Source organism: Bremia lactucae, linkage group LG11 (genome assembly GCF_004359215.1).
Source record: "Bremia lactucae strain SF5 linkage group LG11, whole genome shotgun sequence".
In the NCBI taxonomy this organism is placed as follows: Eukaryota; Oomycota; class Peronosporomycetes; order Peronosporales; family Peronosporaceae; genus Bremia; species Bremia lactucae.
Window position 1 is genome coordinate 2,027,293 of NC_090620.1, and position 18,367 is coordinate 2,045,659.

The window sequence follows — 18,367 nt, forward strand, 5'->3', positions numbered from 1 at the left end:
GGTTTACCTTGGCTCAGAAAATACGAGCCAAGGATCAGCTGGCAGCATCGATCCGTAAAGATGCCTGCCACTTGTTCATCAGATGGCCATCTGATGAACGTCTTGGAGCGTCCACAAGCGTGTGGATGTACTACGAGTGAGTGCGATGGCCTCACTTGTGGTACGGTCGTTAGTACAACCGCACAAGATCACAGTGTGATTACCAATCACAATGTGGAGTCAGCTGCCGGCGGCTGTGCGAATGCACAGGCGGCGCCGAGGGTCCACCACTCGAAGAAGTCGAGTGGATTGAGACATGAATGTACGCCTGGCGGGCGACATTCAAGGAATATACCGGTTGCCCCAAAGGGACAACACAATGATCCTAGGTCGAGTAGAGAGTCGACCGTGGAGAATCCGACTGTGATAGCGCCATCACACTCGGAAGACGTTGAGGATATAGGTCCCCACGTACTTGAGGAGAATCTTCTCAAATAGTTGAAGTAACTAGACTTCAAGATCCCGAGGGATTAATCCCTCGGCAGCCTGTGGATAAATCCCAGGAAGAAAACGAAGCATTTAATGTCTTAATTAATGACGGTATAAGAGTAGCTGCTTACACTCTTGATCTGTATGCGCCTCCATAGTTAACTTCGATGATAACTCAATTACCAACCCTAGAACCTAAGCGGTTCTTGAGAGATCTGCATGGTAGTAAAATCAAGCAGATCTGCGTACTCGTCACGGAGGACGATTACGTTACCATATCAGTCAGCGGATTTTTTACAGGGAACGAACGGGTTCTCAACAGCTCATCGATGGACGAAAGTGTCCTCGATGTGAAGACTCGGATTGAGAGATATACTACTTAATCCTGGGAGTCACTTAAGACAAATCCTGCATACGAGGATTTGATTGAATTCAGGGATGTATTTCCTGAAGCAGTTCCATGCGAGTTGCCTAAGAATAAAGGCACTCGACATGAGATCGAGCACAAACCGGGCTCGAATTTCTGTATCATGAAGCAGTAGCCACTGCCTCGTGAACAAGTACTTGCGATCGATAAATTCTTTATTGATCGATTTAAAGCAAGCCTAGTGTCCTAACTTTTGACAGCGATTGCATTTCTGCAATCGCTTATTGTTCGAAAAGCGAGTTTTCTCGCTTTCGACATAAGAGAGGTCTACGGTTCTGGAAATCCAAGCTCGTGTCATCTTGAAGAACGATATGATGACGAACTAGCTTAAGCATCTCAAGCTAAAGTCCGCCTGTTCCGCAACTAATATTGTTTCTTCAAGCGTATCCAGTTCCAAGCGGAACATGTTGGTCTTTACGGGACCATCCGTAAGACCTTGCATGAACACGTAATTAACGTGTGTTCATGAATTGGGTTGTTCGTGACACAACTCGCTAAGAGTTGTATGTGCTGGGAATAAGCGTGAACATCACGCTTGCCTTGCTTGAGTTTCAGAAGATCTGATTGAGCTCTGAACCCAGCCCTGGGCGGTTCAAACGTCTGTTTGAGCCGGGCTTAGAAAGCCTCTAGCGACATTAAGATCTATGGGTTGTGCAACTTAAGACCAAGTGATCAAGTTTCAGACCTGCCAAATTTGCCTGAGCAAATGCGACTTGCATTTGCTCGTCGACGATTTGACGAGCCCTTATGGCATCGTCCAACTCGACAAACCATATTAAGAGGGAGTCTTCTTCGACTTCCCTATACTTAAAGATGTCAATCCTTAAGATTTCAGGACGACGCGTGTGCGTCATCCCAGGTATAGGGGTCTGTACCTATTGTAATCTCAACAGTTCTGCCTGTTGAGAGCCTTGCTGATTAAGCAAGGCTACCTTTTCCTTCTCCTCGTCAAGTTCATGTTGTATGAACGTGGCGATAGCTGAATGGAGGGCATCTCTGTCCAACCCGGACAGCATGGCCAAGATGGCATCGTTCCTTACGGTCGAACTCATTCGTTCGACCGCACTTTTTCTATATTAATTAGAAAGCTACCCATGGATAAGTTCCTAGCAAATTACCATTTAAAGTAATATTCTCCAAATATTCTCTACCTTTTAGATAATACATTAATTAACAACCACCCCGTTTCATGGGGTGCCGTAGACATTTTCCTAATTGTATTCTCATTTAATATTCCTCTTAAAGAAAATAATATTTTTCTGTTCAGGTAAAAGTTGTCGTCCGAGATCAACCTGCTGGTTTTTCTTTGCCGTTGCAGCCACACCAAAGAAATAGCTGCTCACAATGCCAGCGACAAATTACCCGATGAACAACACGCCACTTCATTCCTTCAGCAACAAACTGACTGTGTCATTATAGCTTGTACATTTAAACCCATTTCCGTTCTCCTGTTGAAAAGATTACAAAACCTCTGCAGCCTCTAGAATTAAATAAACGATCGAGGCGCCAAGTGCCAGTAGCGCCACCACCAAAACCCGTTGCCGACGAATGCGAGCTCGATATAGCTTTTCAATCCTCAAGTCCTTTGACGTGATCACGAGCCAGTGTTTATCTTTCAATGCATCATGGAGATAGCTTATGATATCCCACCCATCGTGCGATTGAATAGACCAATGACCATCCGACGTGGTGACAACGTAACCTTTGGGGTACTGCAAATAAGGCACAAACACCTCGGTCGAAGGCATGGCAACTTCACGAGATTTGCTACGATCTGAAACATACTCCAATTCGTAGCGTACCCGCTCAAGAGAGAACGCCGACTTGAAAGGAATCCCCACAATTCGGGTGGCATACGGCCGCACAAACGCGTGAGCGGCTCGAGCACACGCGTCTCGTTCGGAATGCGTCAAACGAGCTTCTTCCACTAATCGAGGGGGTTTGTCAACACTTACAAGACTTAAATCTTCTCGATTCCACTGATCGCCAAATTCATTGCAATTATCCGGAGTATAGCACCACAGCGTGAACGAGACCAACGTCGCTTCAAGACACGAAATCGTATGGTCCAAAGCACTTCGTTGGCACGTAAAGTCCCCGGTTCGAAACGCTTGGCCATGATTCATATTAAACGGAATTCCCGTCTCACCAATAAGCGTTGGTGCGTTCTTCATCTGTTCGGACCCGTATTTCTTAATACTCGCAAGCTGCTGTAAATGCGTCTGGCGCACGGCCGTGTAGCCAAAAGCCGGTCGTCGTGTGCGAGGATCGACGGTAAAATACGGATGCCACGCTTGCAGAAAGAGTGTGACACCGTCGTACCAATGCGTGGCATTCACAGCGCGAGGAATCACGTGGTCATTAATTTCAGGGAATTCTTCGATACTAAACTCGAGCGGTGGCAACTCGACAAATAGCAACGTGTGAGGCAAAATACGACGCATGCGTTCAGCAAATCGCTACAAGACAAGAAAATCAATCTCAATCAACTGCTTGTCCTTTCGTTCAAAACAACCCAAAGCCATTCGTACCGCGGCAAAAGGCACGTAACATTGGGCGCCAAATGAAATCGTTGCAAAGTGGTTAGGACGTAGCAAGATTGGCGTCCCTGTAGTCTCATCAACGTCCCAAATGCCTTCGTTTCGCCAAACACACTGTCGTCCTTCCTGCCATGCTCGCAGACCATGACAATGGATCAAGACGACTTCATCGGGGCGTTGAAACACGTGCTGATTCAGACCATTGGACCATCGTTGAATCATTTGCTCGTGGCCATCGGCGAGCGCCATTCCTTGGAACGGTGTCGGAGCTAAATCGTACTTGAGTTCACCTGGATGAAAGTGTTGATTCAAGTCTTTCAGGCCCAAGTAACCCGAAGACGGTTCGTTCATTGTACCAAAGCCAACGACGTTGGATAAACCCTTGAGAGCAAGAGCTAATTGAGCCATGGCATTTAGATAATGCGACTGGAGGTACTCTTGCACGGACATACCGTCAACAATACACGTTGGAGCGCACGTGGCACCGCCCCAAAAGAGCGAAAACATCGTGGCACACGCCATTTTAAAGTAATTGGTCGGCCAGATCATTTTTGGATACTTGGCGACGTCGAGACCACACGTTTCCACACACAGTGCGGCTTTCGTTGCTTCAAAATGCTTGGGATTCAACCCCACGGCTTCCAATGTCCACAAAGGTGCGCCGTCGCCTCCTGTCCACCTCGACCATACATCTTGATGTGGATCGACGTAGATGCTGAGCCCATAGTCGGCTGCGATTGTCACAAGAGCTTTCACGTACTGCAGGTAAGCGTCGTCGTAGACCCCAGGGCCGCCGTGTTCAATCGCTTCCCACGTCACAATTAGTCGCAATAACGTCAAGCCCCAGCGCTGCAACCGCGCAAAATGCCCGCGTGCTTCATTCAGTGGAAATGGCCGATTCACGAAAGACACGGACCGAGCGCCATCAAAAAAACTGCTGCTCGAGTGGCGGTCCGTATGCTGGTACCCGAATGGAAACTTGGACGAACCACCAAGATTCACGCCACGTAAAAGCCGCACGCGGCCTTGCGCGTCGACAAAGTGGCCATGACGAATGCTCACGGAGTCGGGGGACGCCATCGGCAGGTTTTTCTATTCTGTGACTACATGGAACTCGATTTTTGACCAATCAGAAGGACAGAATATGCTGCACGGGCACTAGATGCCTTGGTTACTTTTTATAACGGCAAAGAGTGACGCCGAGAGACGGATGGTTTACGGGAAGGACTCTTGAAGCCACGATTCGCTTGTCTACCAAGGACTACGAGGTAGCTAGCTGCCCTTATCTTGCACTACGTGTCTAGATGACATCTTGGTACCAGTTGTGCGCACAAAGGTAGGACCAATGGGAGTACGTGGGTATGACGTACCCACCCACCCGCACTAAGTCAGAAACACCCACACCCTACACGTCATCGTTTCATCAACACGATGACTTGGTGCAGATCTGATGCGCACGAGCTTACAAACGCCTCGACGCGTCCTTGTCAATGCGTTGTGACTTGAGAAACAAACTTCGGTGTCGTTACGCGGAGCACGTACGGCCGTCGCAGCAACTAGACGTTGCTTCGATAAATCCTCGTACAAGGCATAGCCTGCGGTTTCGCATACTGATTGGGTTACACTGTAGTGCAATGTAACGCAGTAGCCGTTACGGCATAAACCTTCTATATCTAATGTTAAACGTCGCCCGAAGGTTCCGGCACTCGCATGAGATAGTGCCCAATCAGATGATGCGGGCTAACCAGTTGCTCAATGCTTGACTAAGACGGAAGAGGGGAGGTTAAAAGGTCCCCTCCGAATCAAAGCCTGGAGACTCGCCCCCTCATTGTGCAACCGCAATCGAACACGTTCAAAGCCTCGTTCTTCTCTCAGTCGCATTCTCAAGACCCGGACGCGAGGGGAAAAAAGTCGGCATCCTCGTCGTGCCTCTTGATCCTCTTGATCGTGTTTACCTTGTTTATATATACATTGTCCGTCATGAGCTCCCCAGATGGCTACCACGGCCTGAAATTCGTGGGAATCATGGGCCACGACAACGTGAGTCACAATGGCAGCAAGACGACCGTCTACTTTGTACAGGTACAGGTGCCCGAGGGCATGTTCATGGTCAAGCATCGGTACCACGAATTCAAGGAATTTCACGACAAGGTACGCACGAAACTCGTGCGATGAACACTTGCATCGACGACTTACAAGTGCCTCTTTTTTTTTAACTAGCTCTCTAGCGACGGCTATCGTTGCCCCGCGCTTCCACCCAAGAAGTTCTTGGGCTCCTTGAATAAAGAGTTTATTGAAAAGCGACAACAAGAGTTGTCCAATTGGCTTCATTTGCTGTGCCAATTCGACCCGGCATCGGGCCATTCCGACCCACGTGCGTCCGAGCTTTTTCAAGACTTTATGCTGTCAAATGTACGACAACGGGACTTCTGGGAGTTCGTTCGAGTCGATATTTACGCTTGTTTTGTTGTTGTTGCAATAATTGCAGAAGGAGCCATTGGACAAGTACCAAGGCGCTCGAACGATTTCCTACGACGCGACGCCGCCCACGTCGCAATCTTCGGAAGACGAAACGAGTATTTACAACACCCCTAAGACGACACTTGACGACTTTGAACTGCTGAAAGTCATTGGAAAAGGCTCGTACGGCAAAGTCACACTCGTACGGAAGAAAGAAGGCCAGCGTCTCTTTGCCATGAAGTCCCTTAATAAATCCAACGTCAAACGTCGCAACCAGGTCGAGCACACACGCACGGAACGACGTGTGCTTGGACGAGCCAAGCATCCGTTTATTGTGCATCTCCACTATGCATTTCAGACGTCGCAGAAGCTCTACTTTGTGCTCGACTACTGTCCAGGAGGCGAGCTGTTCTTCCACTTGTCTCGGATGGAGAAGTTCACACCCGTCATGGCTCGATACTATTGCGCTGAAATCACCCTCGCACTTGAGCATTTGCATGACCTTGGCGTCGTCTATCGGTACGTACGTTTCGTCCATTCTCAATGTTTTTTTTTTCGTCTTAGCATGCACTCGATGACTCGTTCTAGTGATCTCAAGCCCGAGAACATTCTCTTTGATCCAGTGGGGCATGTTCTACTCGGTACGTGTTGCATGCATTGGATTGAAAGTCTCGAGACTTGAATTCGTGACGTCGTGCTTGTTGGTGTAGCGGATTTTGGACTTGCGAAAGAAGGCATTACGGATGGCGCGGAAGGAACGAATTCAATGTGTGGCACGCCCGAGTACTTGCCACCGGAGATATTAGACCGGGTTGGACATGGCACGGCCGTGGATTGGTGGGCCATGGGCATGGTGCTGTACGAAATGCTCACGGGATTGCCGCCGTGGTACACGCGCAATCGTCAGAAACTCTTTGATCGTGTGCGCAACGCGCCGTTGACATTTCCCGATGACGTAGACCCCGCCGCTCGGGACTTTATTGGTGGTTTGCTACGACGTGACCCCAATACGCGTCTTGGTAGTAAAAGTGCCGACGAAGTCAAGACGCATGCGTACTTTAGTGGCATGAATTGGCAAGACTTGTACGATCGCAAGATTCCACCTCCTTTTAATCCGTGTGCAGCCGCCGGTAAGGCCGAAGAGACCAAGAACTTTGAAGCTGAGTTTACGAAAATGCAGATTAATAGCGTCGAGAACTCGGCGTTGGGGAGTTTGCGTGTGTCGGATGCATCGCGGCCATCGATGACGTTTCAGGGGTTTACGTACAACACACCAAACGACTTGTCTATGAGCAGCTCGGCAGGCCGAGGATAAGGGTAGTAGTGTAGATGGCGTGGTCCACCTCGTTCTATTGCGTTCAGAAACAAAGCATATCAGCATGAAAAAAAAAAGATCAGGAGCGAGGGTGTTGTTGCAAGTGAGGGACATTGCACTTTCAAGGCAGAAAAAAACCAGAAGGAATCGTGGCAAGCACATGGTGTGCAGGAAAAAGGGGCGAATGGGGCAACGAAAACAGGAATTCGAGAGTGCATTTGGTTGACTTGAAAAATGCAAAAGACATTGGTCCGTCTGATGAGGTTTTAGTTTAAAAGGAAATACATTCTCGTGTGTGCAAAATCAAAGAACGTTGCGTCGAAACAGATGCTGCCATTTTACTTTCTTTAATCTTGGTCATTGCCGGTACAATTACCCTTCGTCTCGGTGGTCGTAACGCTTGGAAGTTGTTGAATTTTGCCATATTTGACTAAATTCCGAAATTTGTCCTTTAAGTCGACATTCGATCGCCCTTGAAGCTCGTTTGGGAACTTAGACTTGATTAGAACCCACACGTTCGAGTACGAGTGATAGAGTTGATACCCTTCCATTAAAGCTGTGACCTCCTCTTCTGTCCAGCGACTTCGTTTTGCCCCTCGTTGTTCCGTTGCCGCCACTTGATCGTCTTCTTTTCGAAGCTATATGGAAATTGCAATTAGTTCCTCAACCGCGAATGTTCCGTCATTACTCAATATAGTAAGTATACCCGTTTACGCGAGACCGCACGGCGGTCTTCTTGATCAATAGCTATCGAAGTTTTTGTTGCACGTCGAGGTATTGACACAGGTATTTCCTCGGTTGAGGATTCTTCCGACATATTGGAATGTATCGACTCGGTGGCCTCTTCATCCACTGACAGCATCGTAGCACGATTAGCTCACCACTTTCAACAGGAGACAATGAAAACCCTCTGTACCCGTACAACCAACGTCTTCTTGATGTCGTTCGGGGTCAATAACATCACGCTGGTGTTGAGGATCTCCTGGAATCGAGTATATCTGTGCAAAATGTTGCCATTCCTCTCGAGTCCCACGAAATTTCTTTTCCAATATCGTACGTGAAATCCTTTTTCTACAATAGCAAACACAATTTCGTAATTATTCCTGTCAAGGGGTTGCTACAATTTCGTACTTAAACGGTTCCACTGGTACCGCTGGTAAGACAAGCTCGAGCTTTGTTGGACCGAGCGTGACGGACTCGATCACCCATAGTGCCCGCTTCATATCTCGCCGAAAGATTGCGTCATTCAAGTGGTGACGCGCATAGAAAGCATCCCAGCAATCCTACAATCAATTTCACGACGCATGATTTTTTTCGACGTTTTTTCTTGAACACTTTTTTCCGACAAACCTTTGGTTCATTTTGTTTAAAAAGTAATTCAAAAGCCGTGAGGAATTTGGTTAAGTTGGCTCCATACCCACTTCTGTGGAAAAAGACCCTTTTTTAGACACTATTGGACGAAAGATTACCTCGGTTTTTTTTTTTAATACCGTACTCGTTCATTGTATCTCGAATTAGTAAACACGTCTCGTATATTTCGTCCGTATAGCACAGGTCGTCGCTCTCGAGCTTAAATAACTCCGCATCGAGACCGTGGAATGCGGCAGCATACCTTTCGACCAGAAGCTACGGCATTACTCAATTAAATAGCCCGTTTCGATATCGACACAATTAAAAAAAACAGCATCTCACGTGGAAAAACAGCGGTGAATCGAATAAAGCGTGACTCGAGCGCGACGGCTGGACCGCGTCTAGATACAACAGTCGCTCGAATACAAAGACACTGTCCATGGGATTAGCATCCACTTCACGGCGCATGGCGGCCAGCAGTGCGCGCCGTCGGAACGAGCTCGACTCAGGAAGCTCTACGCCAGTTTTGCATAAAATCTCGGCGATGGCTGCAGAGAGGCAGGGATAATCAGCATTGCATGAGACTGCTAGAAAAATTTTCGAGAAGAAACTACCGTTGGCTTCGTCAAGCGCGCCAATGTGGCTTAGGAACTCGCCGCAGTACTCTAGCGCAACTCGACTGTCCGACATCAGTTTAAGAACTCAATGAATACCCAGAAAGCGACATCGTTGGTTTCGGTATTCTTTTTGATAGGAATGCAGGGTTCTTTCCAAAGTATACATCGGATATTTTGGTTTCCTTTTGTAATTAATAAATGAACCCGATTCTTTTTCAAAACCGTGTTGCCATCAATCCAAATGGTACTATTCCAACGAGCTCTAATACGTTTCTGAGCAGCTAAAGAACCTGTTTTGTCTTTTGTTTAATGCTCGTTTAGGCCAACCAGGCAGCTAAGAAAGCACAACGTGCGAGCGCTTCGCTCAGTACGCGGCTGAAGCGGTGGATCGTACCCATTAATGGATTCTACTTTTTGTACTGCATCATGTGGCAAGGCAGCTCCGTGTCTACGTGGACAATCGTAGGCTACGTCTTCTTGACCCTTTCCACCTATCTTAGCTACTCGTGGATAGTGAGTGCAGTGGAGGAAGGAGGCAGTAGCGGGTACGGTGATCCTTCTAAAAAATTTCGATAGAATTGATCTCATCTTATACACCTTGGGATGAATTTAAACCACTTTAGATACGCCATGGACGTTCTTCTTGTCACGCTTTTTGTGCAAGCAGGACTACTGATCTCAAGCTACTTTTGGCTCGTGTACCTCGTGATTCCGGGGTATTTGCTGTACCACGGTGGACGCATGGTACTCAAGTATGTCTTTACACCGAATTCGATAGACGAAAACGATCCCGCTCTATTGAAGAAAAAGGAAAAGGCCGAGCGTAAAGCTGCTCGTCCGAAATTTCGAAGTGGTCGTCGATAGATTAACGAATAATTTGCTTCTAATGGCAACAAATAAGGTTCAAGAACATTCCTTGACTTGTTTAAATTAATAATTTCTGCTTTGCATTGGCATACTTTCCCGCCAAAATGCACTAGTATTCCTACGGTTTAAAGGTTGCTACCACGGCCGCCAACAATTATAGAAGTGTTGAAGGTGGTGCGTATGATGTGCTTAAGCGTGGACTACCTACTCATATCGAGGGCGTTTAGAAGTCCCTTGTTTGAGATTGTTGCCGATTCTGCACTTGCTTCGCGATGGCTGATATTGTCTTTGGGTGGAATGGCAAGCTAGTTGGCGCGTCTGGGTTTGCGAACGGATGGCGAGCAATTTCGTACAATAGATCTTCAGGTAAGCGATGGAGCAATTGTAGAGCCACCGAAATGAGCAAATCGGACTGTAAAGGGGGAACACATCGAAGGCTCAAGACTTTCATCAAGTCCATGTCCCTGCTCGGCAATTGCCACCAAATTATACAGTTCAAGTTACAATAATTGTTAAGCAAACTGAAAAAAACGTACAGCTTTAGCAAGTGTTCGCGAAGCAACACCGTGTGAGCAACTGCTAACACCACGACAAAATGCACACCCACTGCAAAAAGCTGGCAACTTAAAATTTTAGCAAAAGTACAATGTATTTTTAATGCAAACCTTACCACATCCCACACTCGAAGAAGTTCATGAAGTGGTGGGACGCAAGCAAAGAGACTCAAAATGAGGGGTAGGGCGTAGATTTGCGCGCAAATACCTCGTGAGGTCAAGTGTCGATACAATTCAGGATCGAGCTGCCCCCACAGTGCCACAAAAGGTTGGCAAAAATAAAGACAAAAAACCCTTGTTGCAACTTTTCAAACCGTTTGAAGACATTTATCCACTAGAGCGCATCCTTTTTCCACGCCTTTTAGCTGCGGGGCCATGTAATGTGGACAATGGCGCACAATTAATTGGCAAAACATGTGGTAGGCTTCGGGCTCGGGCAACACATACAAAAGTGGTGCACAGAGAACATTCATGCCCTGCACGTATCTACACAGACACTTAGTAATCGAAAGCACCAATTTGTTGCAACACGGCCACTTTATATTACCGAATCGACGGCAAGTTGCCACATCGAGCAAGTTCCCCCTCCTCTTCATTCGTTTCACCCAAAGGTGTGGACCCTAATTCGTTGATAAACACGTTAAGTAATCGCACTAATTTTTCCTCGGGCACGCGTTGGGCAAATTCCGAATCGCCTCGAAACGTGCGAAACGTGTCGTTGCGAATCTCTCCGTCGTAATGTGATGCTCCTTTGCCAACGAGGGCCGAGTATTTTGTCATATCGACGTCGTTTTCGACTCCTAAGAACGCTTTCCACACGCGTCCGCGGAGGGAATTTCGACTTGTACGAGCGCCCTCAACATCGAGTTCGAATCCTTCATCCTGAGGTAATCCGTGCACAATCACAAGCCGTTTGAGTTCCCGCCACCGCTCATAGTCTGTGGCAATAATGTCATCGGGAAGCAGCGCGTGGTACAGCTGCCGCAGCTGCTGAACATCCATGCGGGCACGGCGTTTTGTGTAAAACTTACCTTTTAATTAATTCCTACCTCGTGCGTTGGCATGTTTACCGGTATTGTCACTCGTTGTTTGCGTCCGTATGGCAACCGCTTTCATTCCTTTTTGCTGCCGCTAGTTGCCACTTGAAAAAAAAAAAGAGACATGGAGTTTCATGTCGAAAAGGGTGCTCGCGTCTTGGTGCGTGGCAAATACGCTGGGGTAAGGTCTTGCGCACGTTCCTTTACCGCGACAGAGGAGCGCAAATGGCAACACTGGCATTCTCATGTTGCCACTTGTCTCGTTTAGAAAATTTGCCATGTGCCTGATCGTCGCACCGATTTGATAGGAGTGGAGCTTATTCGAGCCTGTGGGGATAATGATGGAGCAATCGAAGACGGTGAGCGTTTGTTCAAGTGCAAACCGTTGCATGGACTTTTTGTTCGGGAAGAGCAACTCAGTGTATGTGGCTTTTGTCGCACAACATTTTCATTTTATAAAATTATCGATAAATCGGGATTTTTGTTTGCCATTGCGTAGGCTTTTTCAGAGGAAGATGGGGCTGCTTGTGTGGTGCAAAGTGTTTGGCGGCGGTACCGTGCGTCGCAAAAGTTTCGCCATCTGGTATTTTCACATGCGTGGAATTTGCTAGACAACACGCAAGAGCAACTAAACCTCAAACGCTCGGAGCAATTTAAATCCGCCGAACACACACTTGCTCAATTGATTAAAAAAAAGGTTTTGTTCAAAGCAAATGAGTCGCTTACATATGTGCAAAAATTTAATTTCTTGTCTTGCATATCCTTTTAGTCCTTTAATCGGACAGTATCAGAAATTGCCGTGTCGGAGATTGCAATTAGTTCGGAGTACAAAGGCCCTCACTTGGTCTGGCCCTTGCAACTATCGAATGTAATTGAAATTTTAGACTCTTTCAAGACCATGCAAATATTGCACCACAAATATGTATTAGAAATTCTCCACAAAGGAGTAAAATCATTGGCGCCGTTGCCAACGTTACAAGAAATTAGCCTAAACGAAGACGAAACCATCACCGTCGTTGGGGATCTTCATGGTCAATTGCAAGACCTTTTCTCCATCTTTTCCATCCATGGCGTCCCAACTCGCACGAAAAAGTACCTTTTTAATGGCGATTTTGTCGACCGGGGCATGCATGGCGTCGAAGTCGTCATGACAATTTTACTCTTTCGTCTTTTGGATCCCACGAGCGTGTTCATGAACCGCGGGAACCACGAATCACGCAACCAAAACTCGTGGATGGGTTTCGAAGACGAAGTCTGGACCAAGTACGCGGGTGCCGACGAAGACGACGTTGAGCGTCCTGCGCGTCTTTTTGAGTCCTTTCAGACGTTTTTTGGGTCCCTTCCGCTTTGTGCCGTGTTGCAACAAAAAGTGTTTGTTGTGCATGGTGGCCTTTTTTCGCGCGATAATGTGACATTGGCCCATTTGCGTAAAATTGCACGCAAAAGGGAACCCCCGCTTCACGAAATGACGTTGGAAGATAAATTGTTTGAAGATTTATTATGGAGTGACCCACGTCCAATTGCCAGTCGGCAACCTTCCGAACGTGGCGCGGGGATTGAATTTGGAATCAATATTACCAATGAATTCTGTCGTCTTAATAAGATTGCGTTGATTATTCGGTCCCACGAGTGCGTCGTCGAAGGATTTGAGATCCTCCATGGTGGTCGCTTGATCACACTCTTTTCTGCTTCGCGGTACTGTGGGACGCAAATGAACAAAGGGGCCTTCTTAACCCTTGGACCCGACCTACGTCCTGAAATCCAACAGTTTTACGCCCATAGTATGAATGAAAACACGTTTCAAGCGTCTGCCGAGATGCAACACGTGTTGGAAGAAGATACACTTCGCCTGATTGCCGAACGCATTTGTGACCACAAGGCATCTTTGTATTGGTATTTCACGCAACATGACGACGAGCGAAATGGGTCCGTGTCGCGATTGGTATGGGCCGAAGCGTTGCGGTCCGTGTTGCAACTGGATTTGCCATTTCTGACATATCAGCCACAACTGGCGACGTTGCTTGACGACACGACGAACCGGATTAATTACTCGCACTTTCTATCGCGCTATCGCATTGCTAATGACGTCATGGACCACAGTGGGTGGCAAGAAAGTATTATTGCCGTCATTTGTACGAAATTGTATTGGGCCATGGGCGCAGGGGACACGCAACAGGCGTTTCGAATCTTTGATGCCGATGCCAATGGATTTATCGAATACGAAGAGTTTCTAAATACCCTCAAACAGATGGATACGGGTCTCTCGGACCAGCAAGTTTTTGCCCTCATGCGCACGGCCGACGCCAATGATGATGGTCGGATTGATTTTCAGGAATTTGCACAACGGTTTGAGGTGATTTTTACCGATTTAGGTCCAAAACGCGATAATGGTGTGGCTAAACATCGGGCAACCGTCTCGGATTTGCTCAAGTTGCCGAGTGCATCGGCCACTCCAGCGAAGGACGTCATGCTCGATCCAGAGCCTCTTTTGATCCGCCGCGAAGTCCCTAGAGAAAATCAGTCGACGTTTACTCGCCACTCAGCCACAAACCTCGACGTCGAAACGATGCAAGCATTGTTGCAAATTGGCAAAACCCTTTTTGCCCGTCGTGGTTCGTTGCAGTACCACTTTTATCACTTTGACAAGAATCAGGACGGGGTTTTGTCACATAGTGAATTTCAGTCAGCGCTAAAGCAACTCGGGTTTGCTTTTGAGCCACAAGTATTGGATCGTATCATGGCTGCCGTGGATAAAGACGGTGGCCACTCGATTGATTACAAGGAATTTGTGGCCGCATTTAGCGTGCATGATTTAAAAGAACACGAGGCACTCGAGTCGGGTAACCTTTCGTGGCAAAACTCCGTGTTGCAACAGGTTTCGAATGTCTTTTATCAACACCGCATCCACATTCGCAACGCTTTTCGGATGTTTGATGCAAATAATAGCGGAACCATCAGCCGTGGCAACTTTCGCACAGGCATAAAAACATTCAATGTCGTCCTTAATTCACCGCTCTCGGACGATCAGATTGAAGAATTGCTTCTCTATCTGGACAGTAATAAGGATGGAGAAATTAGCTACAAGGAATTCTTTGACGGGTTTCGTGTAGTGGATGTTCACGTTGACGAGAACTGAGGTCACAGCAAATAGAACAAGATGGCAACTTTGTGGAAGTTTTGCCCAAGTGGGCACTTTTGAGATTTTACATAGAAATAAAAAATAATTGCGTGCATTGTTTCTAGTCCTTTTTAATACTGAAAATTGAAGGATTTATGTAACGGGCACCCCGTCACATATATTATTTCCTATAAGAGGAATAATATTATTATATCCTATGAGAGGAAATGAATAAAGAAGTAAAAAGTCTTATCTTTCTTAGTTTTGACTTGATAGTTCCAATATTACCAAATATGGTAATATTGACGCAATTAGACATAAGTTCTATTGATTGGTTAATCCCGCTAATCGTTACAAGAGACGATTAGGCGTTCCCCAAGTTACTATTTCATCAGTTTTCATGTACTTGTCCTGTAACTTCCAAGTCGTATTTTCCCGTAGTAAAGGCCTTTTATCTGTCATATTCTCTTGGGCCAGTTGCTGTGTGATTTTTAAATTTCTTAATTTCTTTGATGCTTGTTTTACTTTTTGTCTATTCTGCAGTTTTTAATTTTACGTTTAATTGCTAGTGCTTTTTAGGTACTAGAACCTTCCTCTGTACGTCGTGTTCGTAATGTTACACAGTCCCCTTTACGTAATTTGTGTAGGTTGATTGTCCTTTATCAGTACTAGCAAAAGTTGCCCCGTTACAAATTAACAACTCGCAGAGTCGAACAAGCTCGTAGAGACCTGTTCAAGGACTTGAGAATTTTAAAAATCACACGGCAAGTAGGCCCAAGAGAATGTGCCTATGAAAGCCTTTAGCTCTTACAGATCTCAGTGCAAGTCTTAAAAAGGCACGGAAGGTTTAGATCAAAATGGGAACTATACTTTATTTATATTCTTAATGTAAGATAACTTACCCTAATTACTTTAATATAGATTCGGCCACCAGGCTATGCTTGGTGGCTACACATGCGTTACCCATAAAAATTAATATGGATTTATCGATTATAATTAATGTATATCAGCCCTAGTGTGTAATACCACTTAAAGAATAATAACCGAAGCGTAAGTTACACCCTCTACCATCAGACTGTTGGCTTATGTGTCGGCATTGGTCTCCTTTTTCTCTTTGAGGTCTGTGATCGGACAACGACAACTAATCTCACGGTCGTGTTCTAAGCACCCTTTTCTCATGACATATTTTGATCTGTCCACGACCCTTCATAGTTTTCTCGATATAAGACCACTTAATTGAAACGATGTTGATTGGTCAGAACCATGATTTTCAATTCTTTCGCATGGTTAATAAGTCATGCGGTATGCGAATAGTTCGGCGCCTTCGGCTGCGGTTCATGCAGCTGCGGGCGACGCATTATTGTCTCTTGCTGCAGTCGCTTCGTTGCTGTAGTATCACTTCTCCTGCAACACCAGATGTTGCGGGTGCACGTGGTGAGTCGCCACGTGAATGCGACCTCTCTTTGGAGGTCGACTACGAATGCGAGTCGGACGAAATGGCCGACTCAGGGAGAGCAAAACAGTTGCCTGATAGTCGTCAGGCGGCTAACTATGAGCCTTCGAATGAAGAGGCTCAATCGGATAGACGTGCTAACAGCGTTTGCAACAGCATGTTTGGTTCCGACGATAAGAATAATTCCTCATCGCCAGCACCGTCTCCCGTGCCGTCACCCACACTAATTTCTGTGCGTGATGTTGACGATGGCGTAAGCCATCGTAATGAATTTCTTGTGGGTTTCTTGCTTCAGTGGGTACCAACCAGGGAAGCGTAGACAATAAAATGTCTCGTCTTGCTCCTGAGAAAAGCCGTGGCTTTTGCCCGAACGGCTTGTCAATAGCTTGTCTGGAGAAACTTCTCCTCTCACTCAATATTACTTATTTATTGCGACAAAGCTACATGGCCTTGATCTTAGCGCGAAGAATATTCGCGCTGGGGAAGATTTTTATCTCGCTGCTTTTCTTAAGCATCGATGGTTTAGTGGCAACAACAAGCGAGATAAAATCTCGCTGATGCAAGCCTGGAGCGCGTTCATTCGCAATGTCAAAGATATTGGACGCGAAGCCTGGCTTTAAAGACTTAACGCTATTCGCGTTAAGTTGGAGAAACTAACTCCTACCGGGGCAAGGTATAAATTGCATCGGTTGTCTCGTGAGACAGGACTCCCGTGCCTCACGTGGGGTGATCCCTGTCCATGTTGTGCTGACAAGACGAAGCGAGTAAAAGGGGATGTCTATTAAATTTCTTCGCCCTTGCGAAGGGCTCGCATCTCTATCGAGATGCGCGATGCGATTGACGTTTTGCAATCGATTTACAAGCGCCAGCCAGGAGCGCGTGTTTTCCAACGGACCTTCTGATCCATCCGATGGATCTCGTCAAACTGACAAACGAAACCCTTAACGTCAACAACCAGCTGGGAACGAGGCCCCCAGCCGTCATATGAATGTGGGTAACCGCGCCAGCGAACAAGATAACTCGTTCGCTACCCCTACACATCACGATGGTTAAGAATACGTACCACAAGGAAACGTTGACCACCGTGAAAATACACCAATCGTTGTGGCGTAGGAGCAAAGATTAGATCCGACCTATGTGTCGGATCTAGAGTCGAAGATCGACAAACTCCATCGCTTCCTTCATGAATTGGAGGAGGGATTTGATCACGAGCGCGGTAAGCGTCGCTCGTTGGCGCAGACAGTGCAGGGTCATTAAAAAGATCGGTTGGAAACCCGTTCGAAGAGTGCGCACTCCGTGTTGGAGTACGAACGGAAATGTCACGCTCTTCGTGATGAGCTGTCATCCGCTCATCGCGGTTTCGAGAACCTTCGGATCAATTTCCAGATTCAACATGAGAATCTTGTTCGTGACCACGATAATCGGTTAGGGGTTCTTGAAAAGGGTGGTCAGATCCGTCCTCGTAAGAAATCACGTACTGATGGTACGGGCGGAGCCGACCAACGTAAAACGTAGTATGCGTCCACATTCTTCGTGGCAATTCTTTTGTTATACGCATTGCCTCTGCGATGCAGTACACGAAGAGGCCTAGTGAACTTGGGTAGTAGTGTAATACTACCCGTATTAGTGACTACATACTTGGGTATGTTTACCGTAGACAGTAGTAATAGATCACTACTTTTAAATGAAAGAGCGTTTGCTCTTCCATGTTTGTCGGTGTTCCGTTTCTGCCGGTTCACTGCCTTAGTAATGGAATCTGTACGAAACGGACTACTGATTCTCAAGCCACCAGAAACTCTTCTGCTGACTCATTTATTTTGTATTTTCAGTGCGATTTGTGCGCGCTGTCATGAGATCTTTCTCATCTTCGACGTCGATTGCTTCGACATCGACATCACTCGCGTCGTTGTTAACTTCGACGTGTGATGAGCATGAGCCAGAATTGGTTTTGCTCGTGCTAGTCCCCCCCCCTTAAACTAGAGGATCTCTCTAATTGGGTGGGTATGTGAGGATGGCGTAAGCCATTCACGAAGAGCGGTGTAAGCGTTGTAGACGCATGCACCGAATTATTGATGGCGAATTCGACCATCGGTAAAAACTAGCTCCAGTTCGGACACGATTGGACGTAAACTCGAAGTATCTCTTCGAGGACGCGATTTAC

General features: G+C 46.8%; 6 protein-coding genes across 6 annotated transcripts; 3 read left to right on the plus strand and 3 right to left on the minus strand.

Moving 5' to 3' along the window:
- Nucleotides 1-2,355: 2,355 nt before the first annotated feature.
- CCR75_004767 (uncharacterized protein) lies at nucleotides 2,356-4,515 on the minus strand (the record flags this gene model as incomplete). The annotated part of the gene is made up of 2 exons (XM_067962853.1): nucleotides 2,356-3,354; nucleotides 3,427-4,515. The coding sequence occupies 2 exons, from the start codon at nucleotides 4,513-4,515 to the stop codon at nucleotides 2,356-2,358; spliced, it is 2,088 nt and encodes a 695-aa protein (XP_067817749.1).
- A 900-nt stretch (nucleotides 4,516-5,415) lies between these two features.
- On the plus strand, nucleotides 5,416-7,210 carry CCR75_004766 (uncharacterized protein; the record flags this gene model as incomplete). Its single annotated transcript, XM_067962852.1, has 5 exons — nucleotides 5,416-5,586; nucleotides 5,656-5,847; nucleotides 5,924-6,414; nucleotides 6,460-6,536; nucleotides 6,606-7,210. 5 exons carry the CDS (start codon nucleotides 5,416-5,418, stop codon nucleotides 7,208-7,210), a joined length of 1,536 nt encoding a protein of 511 aa, XP_067817748.1.
- Nucleotides 7,211-7,557: 347 nt separating this feature from the next.
- CCR75_004765 (uncharacterized protein) lies at nucleotides 7,558-9,250 on the minus strand (the record flags this gene model as incomplete). Its single annotated transcript, XM_067962851.1, has 7 exons — nucleotides 7,558-7,848; nucleotides 7,917-8,086; nucleotides 8,133-8,281; nucleotides 8,342-8,493; nucleotides 8,561-8,633; nucleotides 8,706-8,836; nucleotides 8,903-9,250. The coding sequence occupies 7 exons, from the start codon at nucleotides 9,248-9,250 to the stop codon at nucleotides 7,558-7,560; spliced, it is 1,314 nt and encodes a 437-aa protein (XP_067817751.1).
- A 15-nt stretch (nucleotides 9,251-9,265) lies between these two features.
- On the plus strand, nucleotides 9,266-10,089 carry CCR75_004764 (uncharacterized protein; the record flags this gene model as incomplete). The annotated part of the gene is made up of 3 exons (XM_067962850.1): nucleotides 9,266-9,298; nucleotides 9,499-9,722; nucleotides 9,801-10,089. The coding sequence occupies 3 exons, from the start codon at nucleotides 9,266-9,268 to the stop codon at nucleotides 10,039-10,041; spliced, it is 498 nt and encodes a 165-aa protein (XP_067817750.1). The 3' UTR covers nucleotides 10,042-10,089.
- A 178-nt stretch (nucleotides 10,090-10,267) lies between these two features.
- CCR75_004763 (uncharacterized protein) lies at nucleotides 10,268-11,600 on the minus strand (the record flags this gene model as incomplete). The annotated part of the gene is made up of 5 exons (XM_067962849.1): nucleotides 10,268-10,508; nucleotides 10,581-10,660; nucleotides 10,715-10,843; nucleotides 10,913-11,084; nucleotides 11,146-11,600. The coding sequence occupies 5 exons, from the start codon at nucleotides 11,598-11,600 to the stop codon at nucleotides 10,268-10,270; spliced, it is 1,077 nt and encodes a 358-aa protein (XP_067817753.1).
- A 159-nt stretch (nucleotides 11,601-11,759) lies between these two features.
- Nucleotides 11,760-14,771, plus strand: CCR75_004762 (uncharacterized protein; the record flags this gene model as incomplete). The annotated part of the gene is made up of 4 exons (XM_067962848.1): nucleotides 11,760-11,816; nucleotides 11,904-12,056; nucleotides 12,135-12,365; nucleotides 12,405-14,771. 4 exons carry the CDS (start codon nucleotides 11,760-11,762, stop codon nucleotides 14,769-14,771), a joined length of 2,808 nt encoding a protein of 935 aa, XP_067817752.1.
- Between the last annotated feature and the right edge of the window lie 3,596 nt (nucleotides 14,772-18,367).